The sequence below is a fragment of the Dermochelys coriacea genome, chromosome 7 (assembly GCF_009764565.3).
Source record: "Dermochelys coriacea isolate rDerCor1 chromosome 7, rDerCor1.pri.v4, whole genome shotgun sequence".
NCBI lineage: Eukaryota > Metazoa > Chordata > Testudines > Dermochelyidae > Dermochelys > Dermochelys coriacea.
In genome coordinates, this window is record NC_050074.1 from 58,104,485 (window position 1) to 58,128,699 (window position 24,215).

The window sequence follows — 24,215 nt, forward strand, 5'->3', positions numbered from 1 at the left end:
AAAGTGTGGCTTTCTGTACATGACAAATGGTATTTATCATTTTTTTAACTTATGAAAAATGCCACCAAAAAGTTTCAATAATAGCCACACTTTTTTTGCCAAAAAAAATTTGGTTTAGGAAAAAAAAAAGCCAGTTTTCAATTAAAGTGTAACTTTGTCCCTGTATTCACTGCCGTTCTCCCAGCAGATAAAACCTGCCCCACCTCCTGTCCACGATGCCTGATAAGCGTCCATAGAGGTCTGGCTCCTCTCCATCACTCAACACTATTCCTATAGCCCTCTTTTCTCTCTCTAATTCCTTTGCAGAGGCTCCTTTAGCTTTATCTCTCAAGGGGAGGGTGGTTAAAAGGTCAAGAAGGAGACAGTCTCTCACTATCAAGTCAGGTTCAAGGTCTTGGTCCTTATCTTCAAGGCGTACCAGGTCTCTCAAAGCCTATAGCCCTGGCATAAGTTCATGGTCGATAATGCTGCTCCTCAGGCACAGTGGAACTTTCTACGACAAGAGTAAAGCTCGTCTGGGCAGGAGACAGAGCCTTCTCCGGGGCCAGTCCCAGACTGCAGAACAGACTCCCCCAGGAATGAATGACCATCCAAGATCTCCCCATCTTTTGCAACAAGTTCCAGCCGCCATCTCTAACATAAACCCAGAACCACATGTACATTTAAAATATCCCCTCCCCCCACAAACCAAAACTCTACGCCAATAAGCCACCCCACTGCACACACAATTCTCCCTGCAGGGAGAGGATGAGAGAGAACAAACCACATGGGACAGATGTTAGACACATTGCTTAATGCACTACTGGAAGGAGGACTGGCCCAGATCCACAAAGGCACGTAGGCATTTAAGTCCCAATTTAGGCATCACTGCAACACACAAAACTCTTGCCTAACTCTGTAGGTGCCTAAACTCACTCGGTGCCTGTGTTTTCAGGATAAGAGTTTCCTCGGTGCCTAAATTCCAGTCTCTGGGCTTGGACGCTGCTGGATCCCTGTAGGCACCCGGATGCCTATCTCCTGCCTAAGCCCCAGAGTGATCCATGAACCAGGAGAAGATGGGTGGAGGAACATCTGTCTTTGCAGTTCAGATCCAGTGGGTATGTTCAGAGGCCATCCACAGGATCATGCCCTATAGATGAATTAGGTGGAGGGGCAGCTAGCTTCCCCAGATTCATGGATCTGGGTCTCAGATACCATGGTTATGAGGGCGGGATAAGAACCTGTATACTACAGAAACTAGAAGGTTGCCCTGCTGTGACTATCTCAGAGTGCGGTGTTATGCTGAGGCAAAACACTAGGTAGTACATTTCATCAGTTATTCAACTTCTAAAGGTTTCATAGTAGCAGCCGTGTTAGTCTGTATTCGCAAAAAGAAAAGGAGTACTTGTGGCACCTTAGAGACTAACAAATTTATTAGAGCATAAGCTTTCGTGAACTACAGCTCACTTCATTCGATGAAGTGAGCTGTAGCTCACGAAAGCTTATGCTCTAATACATTTGTTAGTCTCTAAGGTGCCACAAGTACTCAACTTCTAAAGAGTTTCACTTGCTGGATGCTTTCAGGTAGTACAAGACTTGCCACAACAAGCCTGTTTCCTATATACAGACAGTACGCTTCCTGCTTTTCACATAACCAGCTTTTCTGTACAGTGTATGAATACAGTCATAGCTGTCACTCACAGGCGTTGGCATCCACTCCTGCAGGAGGACTTTGTCTGCCCCTGATCTTTGGATATTTCAGTCACTGAACAACAAGCAAACAAAGCTGGCGTGCTGCATTGGAGAGATGCTAGAGGTGGGATGGGGTGAAAATGGGCTAATGAGATACTAGCTGAGATTCCCAATCAATCCTCATTCCCTGATGCACCGTCATGCAGTGAGAGTGCCGTGTTACAGAAGATGGAGTCATCCCGGGTAGTAATAGAATACTACAGCAATCTTCCCGATAGCTGTGTGTGTGTGACAATGCAATCCCTTTAACAAGGAGCCATATCTTCCATTCCCCTCCATGGCCAGAGATGAGTGGGAGGCAGCCAGCAGGTTCTGCTGGGCAGTGGACACAGACGTAGGGATTGCGCTCTCCGTGACATAGTTCCCTCCTCTGACCCAAAACCTCTGGAAACCCTCCATGGTTGGTTGGGATTTATTGGAGGAGAGGAGATTGGCTGGGCCTGTGGAAGAAGTTGCATCACTACATACACATACATATGCTGTGGAGCTGTCAGTATTAGGACACCAACTTTCCCTATGCAGTTTGGAAAGGCCCCTTTTGGGGGTACCCCGAGGGCATTGGGTGCCCCAGTAGCATGGCTGCTGGGGGGGGGTGTCAAAGAGGAGGCTGGGCAGCACTGCTAAGGCCTTGAGCCTTCATGTGACTGACTTGTGTCTCTGTGGACCACTCCCGATATGCACAGGTCTTGGGGAAATATATTATGGCAGCCATCACCAGATAGCACTGTTACACATAGCTTCACATGCTCTTTTTTTTAAGCACATGAGCAAGTTTTCAGTATTTGGCAGACAGGCTTGCAGGTTGTTGGTTTTGTGATGTAGTATATAGTCTTTGGAGAAAAAGTTAAGCGAAGAGAAGTGGCAGGTAGCAGACAGTTTACGCTTTGCCTTAGTTGGAGGCAATTCTCAAGACAGAGAAGCTTCCTGGGAACTAGGAATTGGTGCAGGGGCTGAGATTTCCAGAAGTGGGTATTGTCTGGGTGCAGTTTGCAACCACCTGTGTTCCAGGACCTGTGTGTGTGTGCACATGCCTTTAGGTAAAGCAAGTTACACTTCAAATATACCCAGCTTCAGTGGTTCTTCCTTGTAAGTTAGTGTTCTTAACACCCCTAGTGTCAGAGTGCAATGCTTCAAGGGGTCCTTGTCTCCAGGGTCTCCTGCTGGCCAACCTGCATCTCACCAGGTCTTCAGGGGGCTCAGCCCTCCAACCAAACCATACAAAGCTCAGTTCCCTTCCAGGGTAACAAAAGGTCCAACTGAAAGTCCAAGCTAAACATCCAGCTAGTAACTCTCCTCCTGCACCCCACCCTGGCTCCACTGAGGTGCTTTTATTGACTCTGTCAAGGCCTCTCCCACAGGACCCTGACCAGCTCCTGCAGAGCTTTCCCTCTGTTGCTTCTTGTCTTAGCAGAGATTCCCTCACTGACTCCCTCCAACTGGGAATCCCCCTGCTCCTTGCAGGCCCTCACCCCGGGCTTCCTGCACAGAAACCAAACCAAACCAAACCAAACCTGCACCCTGTGGGTGGGTCCGTCCGTCCGTCCGTCCGTCCGTCCGTCCGTCCGTCCGTCCTCCCTCCCTCCCTGTCTGTCTGTCTGTCTGTCTGTCTGTCTGTCTGTCTGTTTAGGCCTGTCTCAGAGCTCCCACTCACCGGCACGAGCAGGGCACCTTGCCCCTCCCCTAGCTAGTTGCCCCCTCAGCTTGTATAGTCTGGTCCTCCCCTTTCACACCTGGGCTCACTAATTATCATTCAGTTGCCACATTACCATCAGCTGCAGGGGAGGGGAGAGGGGTGTTGCTGCTAGGCCACAGGTCAGGCTGAGCTTCTCTTGCCCTAAAGGGCCAGTCAGCCTGTGACATTCCTCCACCAGGGAGCGGGCCTGCCCTGGAACGCCCCTACTCCTCACTAGGGATTACTCTGCTATCTGCATTGCATGGGAAGGGGAACAACACTGTATTAGTCAGGCCAGCTCACTGGTCTGCCCAGTCACAGGGAGGGGAGCTGTTTTCTAGGAACTTAGGTAGGTAGATGGAATAATACCAGGAAGACAACACCATTCCCAGCTTGTGGCATTTACCTGCCTTGATCAGAGAGTAACCTGACAAAGGATCTGGGCCAGGGTCCACAATTTATTCCCACAGATTTTTTTTTTTTTTTTAGAAATTTAGGCCGAAGTTTTTATGCTCTGTTGTTTTCTTTTGAAGTGCTCTATAAAAATGAATGTGAGCAGAATGTTTTCATTAAATAAACCCCGTCCTCCCACACATTTAAATGAAAACAGTGTTTAAAGAAATTCTATAGCTATATAGTATCCCAGTGGTGGTGTCACACAAACACAGCAGCACTGGCATGGGATAGTATTTGGGAACCAGGAAGTGAAACTGATCAACTGAAAGCACAACTGTCCAGTCTAGTTCCACCACCAGCCATGAGGAGCGTAATGCAGCCAGAGGCAACGTGCACCAGTGTGAGTTGTCTCTGGTGCTGGGGGTCAGGAGACTTAGGATCTGGTCCCAACTTGCCACTGACCTACCATGTGACCGTGCGCACTTGGCATTTTACCACCATGTCCCTTTGTTTCCCCTCCCATCTGCTGTCTGTCTTAGCATCTTGTCTGTATAGACCGTGATCTTGCAAAGACTTACTCACAGTGCATTACATTAAGCACAAGATCTTTGCAGGATGGGGACGCAGACCTTGCCTACATGAGAAAACTGTTCTGATTTGACTAAATCAAGGTAGAACTGGAATTGGGTCAGAGCCGCTCTCTTGCGTATTGAGTGCTTTACATCCCGTTAGCTTAAGCTCTAAATCACATTGTAACAAAACAATCCCATTGGCACAAAGTGAGAGAGGTTAGATTGGCTCATCTGTCCTTCCATCTCAGTATTTCTAAGGCCAAGAGCTCTTCAGGGCTTGTTACTGTTCTCTTTCAGTCTCTCTGCTTTATGGACCTGATCTAGCTCTCCCTGGAGTGAATGAGGATCTTTGCACTGCCTTCAGTGGGAGCTTGATGGAGCTGTGTCTCTGTAAATAGCCCACAGAACCCTGAAATGGCAAAGGGCCCACTCCTGCAACCTAACCATGTGTGGAATTTCCAGGCCCAGCCCCAAGGTGTTAGAGAGAGTGTCTGAGCCCTGATTCATTTTATAGCATTGTCCACTAGTCATTGACTAATACCTGCAGGCCAGCTGAACTGCAAGAACATACTGCCCCGGCTATACTGTTCGCAATGTCTGAGATCGCCATGTTGGGACATAGACAGAGGAGTCACAGTCTGCCCGGCCCTTCATAACTGCCACAAATGAATCAGAATAAAATATGACAAAACAACCCTTTTATCCAACCCTCGTGGATTCTGGGTGTTCAGGTTGAAAGCAATCTGGATCCAAACCAGGGGCGGGCAAACTTTTTGGACTGAGGGCCCCATCAGGTTTCCAAAATTGTATGGAGGGCTGGTCCCCACCCCCTATCCAGCCCCCCCGCTTCTCGCCCCCTGATGGACCCCCGGGACTCCTGCCCCATCCACCACCCCCTGCTCCCTGTCCCCTGACTGCCCCTGGACCCTGCGCCCCTGACTGCCCCCTGCTGCCCCATCCAACCGCTCCTCTCATTCCTGACTGCTCCCCCGGGACCCCTCCCACATTCAACCCCCCTGTTCCCCACCCTCTGACTGCCCCGCCCCCTAACTACCCCCCCAAACTCCCTTGCCCTCTATCCAACCCCCCCCCGCCGCTCCCTGCCCCCTTACCGCGCTGCCTGGAGCACCACTGGCTGGCAGCACTACAGCCGCACCGCCCAGCTGGAGCCAGCCACGCCACTGTGCAGCACAGAGCACCGGGTCAGGCCGGGCTCTGCAGCTGCGCTGCCCCAGGAGCTCACAGCCCCACCGCCCAGAGTATTGCATTGGTGGACCAGTGAGCTGAGGCTGTGGGGGGGAGGGGGAACAGTGGGAGAGGAGCCAGGGGCGAGCCTCCCAGGCCGGGAGTTCAAGGGCCGGGTAGGAGGGTCCCGCGGGCTGGATATGGTCCGCGGGTCGTAGTTTGCCCACCTCGGATCTAAACCATTCCTAGTTTGGTTCTGCAAAATCCAAACCTGGACTGAGAAGGTTCTGCCAAACCAAAACCCACTGCTGCTTCTCTACCTCTAATTTACACCGTGCCTTTCACGCTAACCGAGAAGGATCTCACATCACTTTATTTACTAACTAATCGAATGTAAATTGAAATGCAGCCCCTCAGGGGTGCAGCATGGCAGCCATTTAACAGCACACAGCATCAAGGCTCAACAAAGCAGGCCAGGAAAGAAAGGGGCATCTTAGGTAATGGACTGTAATTTCCCTGGCTGAATCTGGCCAGGACACTGGGGCTCACACCCTACAAAGTACAAACAAGACATAAAAGGCAGCACACACAGTGGGAGAAATCTTCAGTTGATGAAGAAAAGCCACAAGCATTTGGAACAATCCCAGCATTTCCATTTTGGGGGGCGGAAGCGGACAATGACTGTGTCTTGAGAAAGTCCGGCAGCCTATGATCCTGTAATAGACAGGGCTGAGATTAGGGTGGACTAGCTTGGCTTTCTTTTCATCAACTGGAGATTTTCCCTACTGTGCCCAAAGCTTCATAGTCCTGGGTATAAGCAGTCAGCATTGTGGGAGCTACTGGACCGTGGGAGCAGCTGACTGAGCGCCCTGGAAAAAATAGACTGGTTTATTCACCAGATTAAGATTGCTGCTTTAGTGCGGAATAGCTTGTCTCTTTCTGGGCTAGATATCAATAAAGCCGCAAGCTCCCATGTGCCAGGCAATCTCCACCAATGCCAATGCGTTGGTCACAGTAGCTTTAAAGTAGCTTTAAAGATCCCATCCGGTTATAATTCAATTCCAATTCCTTACAGCCTTTGTGGTATTAACCCCCTTCCCCCCTTCAATTTCCTATCCCCAGTGTAAATGATTCCTTGCTTTGTTGCAGATTGAGGATGGAACTGACATCTTGCCCTAAACTCCTCTGGATGAGTGACAACAAGCTCCTGCACCATCATTTCCCAGATGTATTTGCAACGGTCCATACCACTCAAGACATCCCAGAGGAAGCCAGTTTCGGACCGTGTATGCTGCAGAACACCTTGTTGGACACTGTTGCTTTTATTGCCCTGAAATGCTCTGAGAGAAGAAATATCCATTATGTATTTAAGGTAGGAGAGCCTGGTATTTTATATTGTATTAGAAAGGTTGTCTCCTCTCCCCGCCCGCTCCGGATTGCTCTTCTCAGCCGGTGGCGTTGGCATGGAATATAGTTTTATCCCTAGTTCGGCACAGCTAATAGCTCTGCCAAGAGGGGAAACTGGCCCAGCGCGGTGCTGACCTGGAGGCTGGATTCTGAGGGGATCCCAGCAAGGACTGTTCTCTGTGGGGGAAAGAGCCCAAAGCATGAGTACCGTCCCATGCCGAGACACCCTGGACCTGCTGCTGAACTGATCTGGGATGGGGGGGAATGAGGGGCACGTCTTCACTCGGAGATGAACATCCAAGAGGGCTTGGCAGGGCTGAGGAGGGGTCACACTATCCCATTGCAGGGACTGCCTGCCATCCCCGAGGGAGAGCGAGTGGCTCCGGGGCCGCGGTTTGAAGTCTAAGAATGGGCCCAGGCCGCTCCTGTCCAAACAGAGAATAGGAGTGAGCAGAGCACGCTTCTCCACCCTGTCTCTCCTTGCACTGCGGGGGGAGCTGCAGCCCCATGGGGGGTCTCCTCCCCTTTGCTTTTGCCTCTAGCAGCCAGATTAGATCTCTGGAGGGGGCCTGGGCACCAGGAGGGAGGAGTCAGGGCTGTTTGCATGTGTTTGGACTCCAGGACCGGACCTCTCAGGCTGCTTTTTGGGCTGTCTGGAGAAAGATGCCCCTGGAGTGGCCGGGGGCTGGCAGGGTGAGGCTCAGCTCTGGGTTGTAGGGCCAGAGCAGCGTCTTAAATCCCTATTGTCTCTTAGCAACCATGTCAGCTGACACACCTGGGCTGAACACACTTCCCTTTCCACGGTAGCCAGGGTGTTCCCCATTGCATAACCAGCCCCTTTCGTGCTGTTGGGGGTGGGGGGGTTGAACCTGGCACCTTCAGCCCCCAAAATGCAAGCTGCTACTGCTTGAGCTGAACAAGTCCCTCCTTTAGCAGCTAGCTCATAGACTTGAAGGCCAGAAGGGACCATCAAGCTCATCTGTTCTGATCTCTGGCACATTGCAGGCCACAGACCTCACTCACCCACTCTTGTATTGCACACACAGCCTTTGCCTGAGTTCCTGACAATGTGGAGTAGGCTCTTAAGTTACATGGACCAGCTATTAGAGGGTGGCACAGGCACATAGTACTAGCAGGGGTTACACTTCGTGGGCATTTTGGCTGGGAGTTGTGACAGGCGCTGGGTGAATAAGGGATTTCTTGTTTCGCTGGCAGTTTAGAGAAATAACAAATCATTTGGGTCAAACCCAAACCAGTGTTTTATGAAATATTCCAGCGAAGTGAGAAGTCAAAACAAAAATTGCCAGCCAATTGTGAATCGGAACCTTGCAGCATCACAAAACCCAAACCTCTGGAAGCTGAGACATTTCCACATTTGTGCATTTGGACAAAAGCAAAAAGAAACAAAGGGTGGAGGAGACCTGGCTTTAATTCTTCCCTCTGCCTGGGGAGAAGGGATTTGAACCAGGCTCTGTCACCTCTCACATGAGTGCCCTATCATTGAGCGATAGGGTATTCCAGTGTGAAGGCTTTCTCACTCAGTGTCTCATAGAGCTGCTCCACTGTATCTAAACAATTAAATAACTATTGGAGCAGGAGGCCTGTGTCATGGGGCCTATACCCAAGGGAAGTGCCCTACCCATCAGGCTATGGAGTCATTCTCACGCTCAGTCTCTGGCCCGGTGACTATCCAACTGGAGAGCCTTTAGCTCTGAGTCCCAAAGGGAATCCGCTTTTCTTCTCCCCTTGCTGTTTTTTTAGTGGGTCACCTCCATGGAGTCCCAGGACCCTCAATTTAACAAGTTCCCTTGATGTTTTCTGCACCCCAGACCTAAGAAATAACAGGGTTCCCTCAGCTTGATCTACCCCATGTCCCCCTCCCAGCCATCTGTAAATCAGTCGGGCCTGCTAAACCCAACCTGCCCCATGCCCAGCCGCTTACAGTGTCCTTTGCCGGCTGCCTTCTCCTGAAAGATCTCTTCTCTTCCCTCCCCGAGGGGCCTTGAAAGCCACACTTCTTTATAGTGGAGTTGCAATTGAGCCTCTCTGGGCCACTGAGGCCTTCCCCTTCCCTCCACAAGAGAGGTACACACACGTCCAAAGGACCCATAAGCAGAGGAGCTGGGCTTTGGCGCTGCAGTACATCCACATGCAGACCAAAACAGCCTGAGCTAGGCTTTGATGTCTCTTCTGCTCTGTCCTGTGCTCTCACTTATTCCCTGTCCCCTTTCCATGTGTTCAGCCCTCTCTCTTAGGGCCTAATTTCCAGAGATCCTGCGCATCCGTTGACTGTGCTCAGAGTGGGAAGTCGGTGCGGGGCACTTCTGACAACAAGGCCTTAATTAGTGACAGCCTTTGTCCTAGCTATTAGTTACAACCACTGGGGGCATCAGACTTCCATATTTGTCAATCATCATTAAGTACCATATAGTTTAAAGAGAACTGGTTGCAGGGCATGTTAATTTATTCTCTCCCTTACACTAATTAACTCTTACACTAATTGTCTCTTAACAGGTTTCAGAGTAGCAGCTGTGTTAGTCTGTATTCGCAAAAAGAACAGGAGTGGCACCTTAGAGACTAACAAATTTATTAGAGCATAAGCTTTCGTGAGCTACAGCTCACTTCATCGGATGCATTCATCGGATGTAGCTCACGAAAGCTTATGCTCAAATAAATTTGTTAGTTTCTAAGGTGCCACAAGTACTCCTTTTCTTTTTGCAAATACAGACTAACACAGCTGCTACTCTGCAACCTGTCATTATGCAAGGCACTGAATTTAGCCGTATGGAGTGGAAATCATAGAATCATAGAATATCAGGGTTGGAAGGGACCCCAGAAGGTCATCTAGTCCAACCCCCTGCTCAAAGCAGGACCAAGTCCCAGTTAAATCATCCTAGCCAGGGCTTTGTCAAGCCTGACCTTAAAAACCTCTAAGGAAGGAGATTCTACCACATCCCTAGGTAACGCATTCCAGTGTTTCACCACCCTCTTAGTGAAAAAGTTTTTCCTAATATCCAATCTAAACCTCCCCCATTGCAACTTGAGACCATTACTCCTCGTTCTGTCATCTGCTACCATTGAGAACAGTCTAGAGCCATCCTCTTTGAAACCCCCTTTCAGGTAGTTGAAAGCAGCTATCAAATCCCCCCTCATTCTTCTCTTCTGCAGACTAAACAATCCCAGCTCCCTCAGCCTCTCCTCATAAGTCATGTGCTCTAGACCCCTAATCATTTTTGTTGCCCTTCGCTGTACTCTTTCCAATTTATCCACATCCTTCTTGTAGTGTGGGGCCCAAAACTGGACACAGTACTCCAGATGAGGCCTCACCAGTGTCGAATAGAGGGGAACGATCACGTCCCTCGATCTGCTCGCTATGCCCCTACTTATACATCCCAAAATGCCATTGGCCTTCTTGGCAACAAGGGCACACTGCTGACTCATATCCAGCTTCTCGTCCACTGTCACCCCTAGGTCCTTTTCCGCAGAACTGCTGCCGAGCCATTCGGTCCCTAGTCTGTAGCGGTGCATTGGATTCTTCCATCCTAAGTGCAGGGTCCTGCACTTATCCTTATTGAACCTCATTAGATTTCTTTTGGCCCAATCTTCCAATTTGTCTAGGTCCTTCTGTATCCTATCCCTCCCCTCCAGCGTATCTACCACTCCTCCCAGTTTAGTATCATCCGCAAATTTGCTGAGAGTGCAATCCACACCATCCTCCAGATCATTTATGAAGATATTGAACAAAACGGGCCCCAGGACCGACCCCTGGGGCACTCCACTTGACACCGGCTGCCAACTAGACATGGAGCCATTGATCACTACCCGTTGAGCCCGACAATCTAGCCAGCTTTCTACCCACCTTATAGTGCATTCATCCAGCCCATACTTCCTTAACTTGCTGACAAGAATGCTGTGGGAGACCGTGTCAAAAGCTTTGCTAAAGTCAAGAAACAATACATCCACTGCTTTCCCTTCATCCACAGAACCAGTAAACTCATCATAAAAGGCGATTAGATTAGTCAGGCATGACCTTCCCTTGGTGAATCCATGCTGACTGTTCCTGATCACTTTCCTCTCCTCTAAGTGCTTCAGGATTGATTCTTTGAGGACCTGCTCCATGATTTTTCCAGGGACTGAGGTGAGGCTGACCGGCCTGTAGTTCCCAGGATCCTCCTTCTTCCCTTTTTTAAAGATGGGCACTACATTAGCCTTTTTCCAGTCATCCGGGACTTCCCCCGTTCGCCACGAGTTTTCAAAGATAATGGCCAAGGGCTCTGCAATCACAGCCGCCAATTCCCTCAGCACTCTCGGATGCAATTCGTCCGGCCCCATGGACTTGTGCACGTCCAGCTTTTCTAAATAGTCCCTAACCACCTCTATCTCTACAGAGGGCTGGCCATCTCTTCCCCATTTTGTGATGCCCAGCACAGCAGTCTGGGAGCTGACCTTGTTAGTGAAAACAGAGGCAAAAAAAGCATTGAGTACATTAGCTTTTTCCACATCCTCTGTCACTAGCTTGCCTCCCTCATTCAGTAAGGGGCCCACACTTTCCTTGGCTTTCTTCTTGTTGCCAACATACCTGAAGAAACCCTTCTTGTTACTCTTGACATCTCTTGCTAGCTGCAGCTCCAGGTGCGATTTGGCCCTCCTGATATCTTTCCTACATGCCCGAGCAATATTTTTATACTCTTCCCTGGTCATATGTCCAACCTTCCACTTCTTGTAAGCTTCTTTTTTATGTTTAAGATCCGCTAGGATTTCACCATTAAGCCAAGCTGGTCGCCTGCCATATTTACTATTCTTTCGAGTCATCGGGATGGTTTGTCCCTGTAACCTCAACAGGGATTCCTTGAAATACAGCCAGCTCTCCTGGACTCCCTTCCCTTTCATGTTAGTCCCCCAGGGGATCCTGGCCATCTGTTCCCTGAGGGAGTCAAAGTCTGCTTTCCTGAAGTCCAGGGTCCGTATCCTGCTGCTTACCTTTCTTCCCTGCGTCAGGATCCTGAACTCAACCAACTCATGGTCACTGCCTCCCAGATTCCCATCCACTTTTGCTTCCCCCACTAATTCTACCCGGTTTGTGAGCAGCAGGTCAAGAAAAGCGCTCCCCCTAGTTGGCTCCCCTAGCACTTGCACCAGGAAATTGTCCCCTACGCTTTCCAAAAACTTCCTGGATTGTCTATGCACCGCTGTATTGCTCTCCCAGCAGATATCAGGAAAATTAAAGTCACCCATGAGAATCAGGCCATGCGATCTAGTAGCTTCCGTGAGTTGCCGGAAGAAAGCCTCATCCACCTCATCCCCCTGGTCCGGTGGTCTATAGCAGACTCCCACCATGACATCACTCTTGTTGCACACACTTCTAAACTTAATCCAGAGACACTCAGGTTTTTCCACAGTTTCGTACCGGAGCTCTGAGCAGTCATACTGCTCCCTTACATACAGTGCTACCCCCCCACCTTTTCTGCCCTGCCTGTCCTTCCTGAACAGTTTATAACCATCCATGACTGTACTCCAGTCATGTGAGTTATCCCACCAAGTCTCTGTTATTCCAATCACGTCATAATTCCTTGACATCACCAGGACCTCCAGTTCTCCCTGCTTGTTTCCAAGGCTTTGTGCATTTGTATATAAGCACTTGAGATAACCTGTTGATCGCCCCTCATTCCCAGTATGAGGCAGGAGCCCTCCCCTCACAGACATTCCTGCCTGTGCTTCCTCCCGGTATCCCGCTTTCCCACTTACCTCAGGGCTTTGGTCTCCTTCCCCCGGTGAACCTAGTTTAAAGCCCTCCTCACTAGGTTAGCCAGCCTGCTGGCAAAGATGTTCTTCCCTCTCTTCGTAAGATGGAGCCCGTCTCTGCCCAGCACTCCTCCTTCATGGAACACCATCCCATGGTCAAAGAATCCAAAGCCTTCTCTCCGACACCACCTGCGTAGCCATTCGTTGACCTCCACGATTCGACGGTCCCTACCCAGGCCTTTTCCTTCCACGGGGAGGATGGACGAGAACACCACTTGCGCCTCCAACTCCTTTATCCTTCTTCCCAGAGCCACGTAGTCCGCAGTGATCCGCTCAAGGTCATTCTTGGCAGTATCATTGGTGCCCACGTGGAGAAGCAGGAAGGGGTAGCGATCCGAGGGCTTGATGAGTCTCGGCAGTCTCTCCGTCACATCACGAATCTTAGCCCCTGGCAAGCAGCAGACTTCTCGGTTTTCCCGGTCAGGGCGGCAGATAGATGACTCAGTCCCCCGGAGGAGAGAGTCCCCGACCACCACCACCCGCCTTCTCCTCTTGGGAGTGGTGGTCGTGGAACCCCCAACCTCAGGACATCGCATCTCATGCCTCCCAACCAGCGGAGTCTCCTTCTGCTTTCTCCCCCCAGACATATCATCTGGTCCACTCTCCGCAATGGTACCTGTGGAGAGAACATGAAAGCGGTTAGTTACCTGTGTCTGTGTTACTGGAACCCGGACATTCCGCTTACCTCTTCTGGAGGTCACATGTTGCCAAGCTTCTTCACTGGCCTCTTGGCTCCTCTGTGCAACCTGCTCTATATCTTTAGAGCTTTGTGCCCCTAGAAGGCTATCCTGAGTTTGGTCCAGAAAATCCTCAGTCTCTCGTATACAACGCAGGGTCGTTACCTGTTGCTCCAGACCTTCAATCTTTTCTTCCAATATGGAGACCAGCTTGCACTTTGTACAGACAAAGTCGCTTCTGTCCTGTGGAAGAAAGACAAACATGGCACATCCAGTGCAGGTCACAACAGCTGAACCCCCCCCTTCCATATCACCTACCTACTATGAGCTTCCTCAGAGACGTTGGCAAGATGTAGCCTCACTGGGCTCACTCCAGGCGAACTCCCAGGCAAACTCCTGCTGTGAGCTGCTCTGCTGTCCCCGCTGCTCCGCTGGTTCGCTGCTGCTCGATTGAAATCTATCAACTTCATGAGGAATGCATCCGATGAAGTGAGCAGTAGCTCACAAAAGCTTATGCTCAAATAAATGTGTTCGTTTCTAAGGTGCCACAAGTACTCCTTTTCTTTTTGCCTCTTAATAGTTCATTCTTCTGGCCAAGCTGCTAATGTGCTCATGCTTTTGCTTGCATTCCAAGGAGTAAAAACAGAGAAGCGATGTCCAAAACCCTGTTTCTCCTACAAAACCCCATGGCATAGCTGCAAGGCACTTAGTGGAGAAACCGAGAGAGAAATCACTTGGGGTGAAATTTAAAATCATTCTTATTACTAAATATGCTTCATTTCAAACGTCTCTCTTTCAAAACCACTGAGGCGCTCAAAAATTAGCAGACTTTTTTTTTTTTTCAAATGTCCTTAATCACTTTATGCCTCTGTTTCCAAACAGTAGAAACCCTCTCTAACTTGCAATTAATATTCGTTAAGCTTAGATACTGCTGTGATGAGCCCCAAAGGAAAGCCCATGAGGAAACTAATAATTCCCTATTCAGTGCAAGTTTAGAATGGCGTGCAGTGAATAAGGCAGGGGCCGCACATAAAGCAATGAGTATAAAAGTAATTTTGAATAGTTGTGTCATTCTCAGAGCATCATCCATCTTGTGCACCGAATGAGCAGGGGTCTTGCGGAAAAAATAGTATGAGATCATGTAATTAAAGAGCGTATCATAATGCAGATGTGCAAGGGGGCGGAGTTAAGATTGCACAGGTAACATTAAATACCTTAAATTCTGGCATTTTTTAACTTTTGATTGCTTGACTTTCTAACCTAAATATAAATCTTTTTGTATGAGGGGGGGTTGTATGTAATATTGCACGCATATTATAATTAGCTGTTACCAGCTATACCAGGGATTGTCAGTCTTTTACTTTCTGAGGCCCCCACGATATGCTATAAAAACTCCATGGCTCACCTATGCCACAACAATTGTTTTTCTGCATATAAAAGCCAGCGCCGGTGTTAGCTGGTAGTAAGCAGGGCAATTGCCCGGGGCCCCATGCCACAGGGGGCATTGCAAAGCAAAGTTGCTCAGGCTTCTGCTTCAGCCCCAGGTGGTGGGGCTCAGGGCTCCAGGTGTCAGCCCCATGCAGTGGGGTTTCGGCTTTCTGCCCTGGGCCACAGCGAGTCTAACACTGGACCCATTTGACAGACCCCCTGAAACTTGCTTGCAGCCGCGGAGGGGGCCCCAGACCCCTGGTTGAGAATCACTAGGCGATACCACATTATTTCAGAAATAATTGAGTCTGCAGTGTTCAGTTGTTTAGTGCTTGTCCTTTATGGATACCTTGAAATAAATTTTAATTTTTTACTTGATGCAAAAATATCAATAAACTGCACCATTTCTGAAGCTGGAGAGCAAAGTATAAGTGCTTATTAGTTGTATTTAATAGTATCCTGTACGGACAAGCTCTGTAGGCATTAGTAGAGATGAAATCCAAAGAAATCTACAGATGTTTAATAGAGTTCTGCAGTAATAATTCTGAAGCCCTCCATAATTTAATGGAGAATGAGATAAATTCTGTTAGGGTTTTGAACTGTCCTATAGGATTCAGTGGGCAGGGATCTAGTTATTAATTAAATTCTATAGGCTTGTTCATTATAGCCTAGGGAGAGGTTATCATTTTACATTAATTTCTCTATGACTTTCTCTTCTGGAGTGAATTGACGACAGAGAACAATGTAATGGACTTTCTGATTTCTATCTGGTATACCATACTCACGCTTTCTGGATCGAGGCTTATTGACTAGAGAGCAGACCAGGAATCTTGAGTTCCCAGCTCTGTCACTGACAAGTCACCTCATCTCCCTCAGCTTCCCCATCTGTACCACAAGGATAATGGTCTTGGCCTATCTTGGAGTGGGCAGGTGTGGTGTGAGTGAGGCTGAATGACTGGGCAGTGAGGTGATCCGAGAGCCTCTCAGGGAAGGAGTTCTGCAGGGGCAGGGAGGTCTGCATTTCTGGTAGCGGTGGGGATCTGAATGCTGCCAGGGGAGTGGGCGCTGGAGAGCAGCAGAGAGGCCAGGCAGCCAGTCAGGTGGGGAGTAGGAAGCACAGGGAGCTCTGAGTAAAATGGCCAAGGCTGGCCAGGAGAGATTGGAGGGCTGGACTGACAGAGGAAGCTGGAAGCTGGGCTGGCATGGGGACTGCAGGAGCCAGCTGCCAGTTGGGAGGGTGGGTAGTGGCTGGGTTAGAATTACCTGTGTGAGCCAGTTTCTCCCTGTGGTCACAGACTTTAAAGCGTAACATCAGTGAGTAGCCATAATTCCTCATGGAGTGTTAATACAGACATTTCACAGTGATATTAATCACTAGTGTGTCATTAGTTTTCAGAAAAGACCTGACTTGATGCACTTTTATAATACAGTAATCTTGTGTGTAATCAGCTGATTCAATTACTTCTCAGCTGAGGTTCAGGCCCCCTGATTTTATAATCTGGAGGCTATCTCCCACACTCGTGAGGCTGATGGCTTTGTTTAAACATACCTTTGTGTTCCCTGCCTGTCAATCAGATACTCATTCCTTTGTCTAGCGCAGGCTGGACTTATGCACTGCTTGCCAAACATATTTTAATAATGTAATCCAAGAACACATCCATAACTCTTTGTACAGACCCTCTACATGTACCATGCAAGAATATTAATGATCAGTGAGTTATTAGTTGTCCAGTGATATATTACATGCCACCTTATGGGTATATATCGTGACAACGGTGTGTTAGGTGTAGTGAGGGTGTCAGGTCTGGAAAGAGCTGCTGTCCCAGAGCAGCAAACTAACAGCAGTGTCACAATCATTTGAAGACAGCCCTGCCCTGACATGGCCTGTTGGAGATGGAACAATACTGAAATTATGGAGGAAGAACCTTGTGTGTGTGTTTGTGTGTATTGGGGAGGCTCCTTCTCTTCGCAGCCTGAAGAGAGAGGAAAGTGGGCAGGTGAGATTTCCCAAATGACTGTGTCAGGGCTGGGAGCACATATGCTGCAGAAGAAGATTGGAGAGAGGCGGAGTGGGAGCAGCAGGGCAGGGAGAGAGGGTGGCTATCGGGGCAGGGGGAGTCACTCTTTGAGCAGGACAGCACAGGATTCTCCGTCATTTAAGAGGGTGCTGCCTGCCGCGATCTGGTGTCTCTGTCCTGCTCCATGGGCTGATGCAGATGGTCCCACCATCTCGTCAGCCTTCCCACGGCTGCAGGCTCTGTGGTCCCATGGGCGTGAGGTGTAGTTCAGGAAGGCTGCAGACACTGTGATCAGACCCATTGTGTAAGCGTTTGCTGCGTCGGGGCCACAGCCCTTACATATTGGATCACGTACAAGACAAGAAAGGACAGCCTTTGCTGAGAGAGTTGATGAATTTATGCATCCTTGGTCCCTATTGTCTCCCTTTTTGCCTTGTGTCTAACAGGTAGATGTCACCTCGGTGCATAGCCCCGCTGGACTGCCCTGGATGAGGCTTGTTCAAGCAGCTGCCAATAGCAAGGAACAGAACTTGGAAGCCTACTTAAAAAACAGCCAGTTGTATTATCGATCTACTAGGAAAATAGGCAAGAACGAGGAGCTCCTTGTGTGGTACGATGAGGAACTTTCCAGGCTCCTGGGTTTCAGCGCCATCAAAGCCAGGACTCTCCAAACTGGTGAGTACTGAAGGGAAAATTGCCAGATGCTGAGGTTGTGCGGGTATCACTGAGAGCAAGATCTTTGTTACAGGTGATGCTGGGCAAGCGGGGAAGAGACCAGCTTGACTCTCAGATCCCAGGCTGGGCTTTCAGGGCTGGGCAGTTAAAAGCAAATCTTTTTATTGGTGCACTGAACTGGAGTCAATGAACGGAGTCTTCCAGCCATGGTTGACAGTCTTGTGCTAACAGGGCTTGAGCTAGCTCACTAAGGATAGCTGCTCTGGCGGAGACTTGGGCTAGCCGCTCGAGCCTAGGGGTTCGGGTGTGCTGCCCTAGGGTCAGAGGTGAGCTCGAATGATGTAACTGAACTGGGCTACAGAAAACAGCTCATGGGCTGAACACTTCTTGATAGAGCTCAATCTGCTTAAATTAGCTGAGACCTGGGTAAGTGCAGATGGTCCTGATTCTCAGGGGCTCTTGGGAACACATTTGGCTGGGAGAGATTCACTTATACTCCATGAATTGCTTTGAAAATGAGTAACACAGAAAGCAATACAATCTTTTAAAGAAACACACTGCACATTAGGGAAAGATTGACAAGGCTGTAGTGTAACTTATGGTGTGATATTTAAATGGACTTTGTCAAATTGGTGCTAAACCCAGTGTGGAGGGTCTTGAATTAATTTAAATCTGGCTTGTAGCATGATAGCTTGTGTTAGTAAATTTGCTGTCTGCTATAACCCATTTTAAACTGATAGAAGTGTGTACACACAGGAGTCTGCACCCAGTCTGCTTTCAAACTGATTTTAGTGAAACCAGTGCAACTTGTGTGTGTGTAGACACACTTAGAGTGGTTTAAAATTGGTTATAGTGGCCTGGAAATTTACCAACTGTGAAGGAGCAGAAAGATTGCTGCCGGGCATAGCAGGGGTTAAAGAAAATCTCTGGGTTCAGATATGCATCCGATGAAGTGAACTGTAGCTCATGAAAGCTTATGCTCAAATAAATTTGTTAGTCTCTAAGGTGCCACAAGTACTCCTTTTCTTTTTGGGTTCAGATAGCCCCACCCCGTTATATCTGCAGCCAATGCCAGGCCTGGAGGGGGGAGAAAAGAAGGGAGCCTGGCTCAGTCAAGGCCATTTTGGTGCCCTACACAGCCCCCCCCCCATGTGGGTGGGTGGGCTCCCAGGCCTCCACGGGGGACTGGCTTGGAGGGCAGGGGGGAAATCTCTCCCCAGTATGAGCCAGCGGAGCAGAGCAGGTTGGGACCGGGTTGGGGCTGGCCCGGCTCTGCACTCACGAGGCGGTGGGAAGTGGAGTGACCCGGCCCCAGCCCGCTCCGCTCTGCCCCCCTGGCTCCCAGCCTTGGGACTTGGGGGGCAGGGGGGAGCTGTGCCCCAGCACTCACCAGCAGCACGGCTGGGAGCGGGGCTGGGGGCGGGTCGCTGCCCTTACTGCTGCCAGTGAGTGCTGGCCCGACCCCTGCTGCAGTCCTCAGGGGAGTGGGAGTGGGGCTGGGGCGGAGCAGGGGAAGGGGCTTTAAGGAAGGGGTGGAGTGGGAGTGGCACGAAGCAGGGGTGGGAAGAGGCTGGGGGTGGATCAGTGACGGGGCCACGGGGAAGAGGCAGAGCAAGGGCTAGAGCGGCACGCAGCTGCAAAGGGCATCAGGAAATTTGGTGCCCCAAATTTCCTGGTGCCCTGTGCAGCTGCGTGCTTTGTGTATGGGTAGGGATGGCCCTGGGCAACTGGACTAGTGGGGCCACGCCGCAAACTAAAAGGACTTGCATATGGAGAAGGCCAGGAAAACAGGCCCTGAATACCCCCTGCCACAGCTGGGAGAAAGAGCCATCTCCCCTGTTTAGGGGTTGAGCGACACAGGACCCTGGGCCAGGACCTGAGGGAGAAGGAGGGCTCAGGTCTCCCTACAGCCCCCCTAACCAACGATCTAGCCACTAGGCTTCGCGGCCATTGAGGGCCCTATCACACCAACTCAAAGTGGGAACTTTTTTTGATATAACCTAAGGTGTGAATTTAAAGCAGTAGAGTTATATTGGTATAACCACCTCCCACAAAGACATCCAGTATAAGACAGCCTTTTTATCAGTTTAGCTTATGTCACTTTGGAGGGGATGTAAATGCAATAGAAAAAAGGCCTCTTATCCCAGAATAGGAATGTTCTAAGAATACCGGCATAACTCTGTCAATATAACTGGTAGGGCTGTCCCCTGTACGCAGGCTTCCCGAGTGATCTATGGAGTAGAGAGAGGTGCAGCCACGTTTGGATTCTGGTTTTGGATCCACAGGGTGCTTGGAGCTGGGTTTCTCATTGAGACCATTGTAAAGATGATTTGGCTTTTGGCAAGATCAGGCGCAAAGCTGGGTTTTGGGCTTTGAGCTGCCACAGAGTTTGAAGGGTCGATTCAGGCCAGTGTCTGCTGTGAGCACACAACTCAGCAGCCAGCATCGGACTGTGGAGTGTATGGAAGGAAATGTATGCAAGGTGCCTCCAGTGGCAAGATGGGACCTGACCCTGCACTCCAGTTAGCTTGACCCCAGTGACCCAGCAATGGATTTGCTCCTGTGTAGACTAGTGTCAGTGAGAGCAGCCAGGCCTTAGGAGCAGGCGGGACTCTGACTACACAAGACTCAATGGCTATTTTCTGTTTCCACAGAGCTCAGGTGCCCGGAATGCGAGCAGGCCTTTAAAGGCGGGCACTCCTATCTGGCCCATGTCCGCTTCCTCTGTGTCCCAGAGAAGAACGCCCCACTGTGGAGAAATCTCCAGGAGCAGAAGGCTTGGAAGGGCCACTTGCCTGAGCAGGCCACAAACTTCCACAGCCTGGCAAGGGATCTGGAGGTCAAAATAGCCATGCGGAGAGATGACTCCCGTGGGCTGTCAGGGGAGAAGAGAACAAAGTTGGAAGAGGCAGAGAACAGCAGGAGCAGAAAAACTGTGTTGCTGGAGAAGACAAATAACCTGGGGGAAGCTCAAAGCTATGGGGGCAAGGAGGAGGCGCTGGGGGAACACACCTTGGCTGGCTCTGTCTGGAAGCTCAGCTCAGGGAAGCTGTCGGCGAAGAAGGATGCCTTGGAACAGAAACAGAGTGCTTTCACCGAGGTCAGGAGGATGAAGGACCGGTTGAGGAATGAGAGAGCGAAGGAGGTGGAGCAAGGGAGTGGCCTGGGCCAGTTTGGTAAAGAGCAGATGCCCAAAGACATGGTACTGAACTCCTCAGGTAGCGCATTCTCCTTCGTATGGCCCACCCAAGCCCAGGGGGAACAGAAAAGTGCTTTTAGCAAGCCAACCAAGTGTCTGGTGGACAGGCCTGCTGGGAATTCTTCCCATCCCATGAATGAGCTACCGAAGAGCCTGGGGGAGTTGTCTGGCTTCATCACCACAGCAGATGTCATGTGCTACGGCAACCTTTTGAATTCCAAGTTCTTTGTTGGTGACTTGTGTAATTCTCAGGCACTGCAGATGAGCATCAGCCGGAGCAACGCTTTCCCATATACCTCAGAACCGTGGCCAAAACCAACTGGGGGGCAGCTGCAAACCACCACCACTACCACCTCCTCCTCTTCCTCCTTGACTCTACTGCCGCCCACCTTCACGTCCTTCGGGGTGGCCGCCCAGAATTGGTGCGCAAAATGCAGCCTCTCCTTCCGCATGACGTCCGACTTAGTCTTCCACATGCGGTCCCATCACAAAAAGGACTACTCCTCGGCAGAGTCTCAGTGCAAGAGGAGACGGGAGGAGACACTGACGTGTCCAATCTGCCACGAGTACTTTCGGGAACGGCACCATCTATCCCGACACATGACCTCTCATAATTAGAGCTGGGTAGATTGATCTGACTACAGGACTGTGTTGTGGGTGCGGGGGTGGGGAGGGAAAACGTTAGTTGGTATCATTATTATTTTTTCCAGTGTTTAAATTAATTTCTTATAGGAAACAGCTGTTTACAATAATTTATAATCGATGCTTCACAAAAATATGTTTACATGAGACCAAGGGGTCGTCAGTTTTGAAAATGCAGCCAAGCGCTTGTTGGTATATTTTTGAGGAAATAAAATGATGAAATTAATTGAAATGTTTTATTAATTTAGGCTAGAAGCTGCTGCTTTACAGACAACAATCTGTCGTAGCCGCGTGTGAGATATGCTGTTATATGCAGACGTAACAATTAGAGCTGAGCCAATAATTGATTTTTTTTAATCATCTGAAAAAAAATCAATTAGTTGTGTACTAAAACTGATTTTTTCCCCATTTTTCTCCCCAAAACAAAAAAATGAAAACGCTTTCTTTGGGTTGAACAAAACGTTCCAACATTGGTTTGAAATGACGTTTTGACTTTTTTGAAAAAAATGTTTCCTCATTTTTTATTTGGCCAAAATTATTCATTGAATTCAACCCAAATTTGTCAAGTGTTTTGGTTGCACCGAAACTCCATTTTTCAGTGAATTTAGTATTTGACAGAAAATTTTCACCCACCTCTAGTAACAGGGGCTGGTTGAGTGCCAGCAGGCTTGAACCTGGGACACTCAGCATTAAAAAGCTTCAGACTCAAATACTTAAACTAAAGGAATAACACCATTTGCTGACAGATGTAGTAGACTTTTATCCTCTTATGTGGACCAGACTCTAGAGGGTGCCACTTTCCTAGCTTGGGTTGTGTAAAGGGAGTAGACATACTTGATTACAGTGATCAGCTTGAAACAAAACCTCGATTCTGGCCTGCCCCAGGGCTGTTGAAGGGAGTTGTGATCCAAACACCGTCTGAATTGCGTAAACACCCCTCTTCTGTAATGGACCAAACCAAACTCACAAGATGATGTGATTGAACATCAGCAGATCTGGGTTCTGTTCATACTCTGCAAATTCTGAAACATCTTTCTTTAAACCGAGATCCAGATCTCTATGTTGTGGCTTGTGCTCACTGTTACCAAATAGACACAGGCCCAAATTCAGCCATGAAATTCCAATAACTTCACTGGGTTTGTACAGATACAATGGAGGCAGAATTTGGTCCATTGTTCACTACTGGCCATGTTAATGCCCTGGCCAGGGTGAATGTGTCACCAGTGCCCTCTGCTAGATGGAATCAGAACTGCTCAGTTCTGAGTTACGGGCCTTCTACTGCTAGCAGTTCTTTTGCAAAGTAATAAGGAAATATAGCAATTGTTGCTCTGGAGCAGAGTGTCTAGACCAATAGCCCATTTCCGACATGGGACAGTTGTTTGTTCAGAAGGTGTTAAACTCCCAGTAATGGACAGTTATGGAAAAACCTGCTGCTGGGGAACTTTATTCCAGCCCCCATCAATTAGTGCTCAGTTTATTCCCTGAAACATGAGGGCTAGGTCCCATATGAAAAGAAATGCTACCTCATGGTACTGTGGCTGGTTTCACTATAGGCTGTCAGTGTTTAGGTCTGCTCAGCTCTTGACCTTTATCTTGTGGCAGTGAGTTCCATGGGCTAATGGTATGTTGTGTTTTTAAAATAAGTGTTTTCTTTGATCAGTTTTTACATCTGTCATCTTTCAGTTTCACTGCGTGGCCCCTTGCCCTCGTATTATGCCAAAGTTAAAAATAAGTACTCGGTCCTCTTTATACCACACATGATGTTGAATCCCTTTATCACATCCCCTCTTACTCATCTCCTGTCTAAGACAAACAGTTCCGGCTTATTCAGTCTCTCTTCAGATGGTGATATTTCCAGGCCACTAATTCTGGCTGCCTGTCTCTGAACCCTTTCTGTTTGTACTATAGTCTGCGGGAGCCAGGGAACCAGAGCTGCACCTGGTGTCTTAACTGAAGGAGTCCCACTGAAGTATATAGGGCAAGTGACTCAGCAATCGATCTCCCTTGATGTCACTGGGAAATTCGGAGTGGTCAGGAGCACACCTGTGAAGGCCTAGGTGGCTGACAGTTGGATCCAATATGCTATTACACTCCCTGTCAGCTCTTGAGAGAGTTCCATGAATCAGGGGGTGTCTTTTTCCCAGCGTTCATGGGTGGAAGTTTCCCATCCATATAAACGCAGGCCAAAAACCAAGCTAGACAGGCCCAGGCTTTACCCAATATAAGGCAAGGGAATGATTACATGTGACAGCTTGCAACTTATGCTCTAGAACGGAGAGGAAGCAAATTGAGGCTGGGAGGTCTGTTGGACTGTAGAGCCGTCTTCCAAGGGATGTGGTGGAAGCTCTGTTCCTGGAGTCATTTAAAACTGAATATGCAGTGCAGGAAATAATCCTGCATTGGGCAGGGTGAGATGTGATTTCCCCCCCCCCCCCACCCCCCACATCTTTTCCACCTCTAACGTCTGTGTCCAATGAAATTAATCACATAAGGAATTTATTCATGTCTAAGTTTTCTGGGCCAAATTTAGCTCTGTCTGGCTTTAGCTGGGAGCTGGCCTGTGAAGGAAAAGCCAAAATCCAAAAAGCGTAATGAAGAACTCAGTAGTGTAGAAGCCTTTATATATGAGGAGGATTATGGCTTCTGATCTCACTTACCCCAGTGCAAACCCAGGAATAATTCCTCTGAAATCCAGGGTGCTATTCTGGATTGACATCTGCGTCTTTGAGATCAGATTCGGCCCAGGATAAGTAAGACAAAGGCCATTTGGTGCAGTTGTGACTTAACATTTTCTCACGCTCTTGTAAAAAA

The 24,215-nt window shown here is 49.2% G+C and overlaps 1 protein-coding gene across 4 annotated transcripts in view; it reads left to right on the forward strand.

Annotated features, from left to right (window-relative positions):
* Positions 1 to 21,630, forward strand: part of ZNF488 (zinc finger protein 488) — a 40,427-nt gene extending 18,797 nt beyond the window's left edge. For 2 of the 4 annotated variants that reach the window (XM_038410545.2, XM_038410546.2), the window contains 4 exons: positions 935 to 1,097; positions 6,706 to 6,928; positions 17,335 to 17,563; positions 20,218 to 21,630. In XM_038410545.2, coding sequence (XP_038266473.1) covers positions 6,713 to 6,928; positions 17,335 to 17,563; positions 20,218 to 21,380 — 1,608 coding nt within the window. In that variant the 5' untranslated portion in view covers positions 935 to 1,097; positions 6,706 to 6,712 and the 3' untranslated portion in view covers positions 21,381 to 21,630. The remainder of the gene's footprint in view (positions 1 to 934; positions 1,098 to 6,705; positions 6,929 to 17,334; positions 17,564 to 20,217) is intronic. The other 2 variants (XM_038410544.2, XM_038410547.2) reach the window with 1 other exon arrangement.
* The last annotated feature ends 2,585 nt before the right edge of the window (positions 21,631 to 24,215 follow it).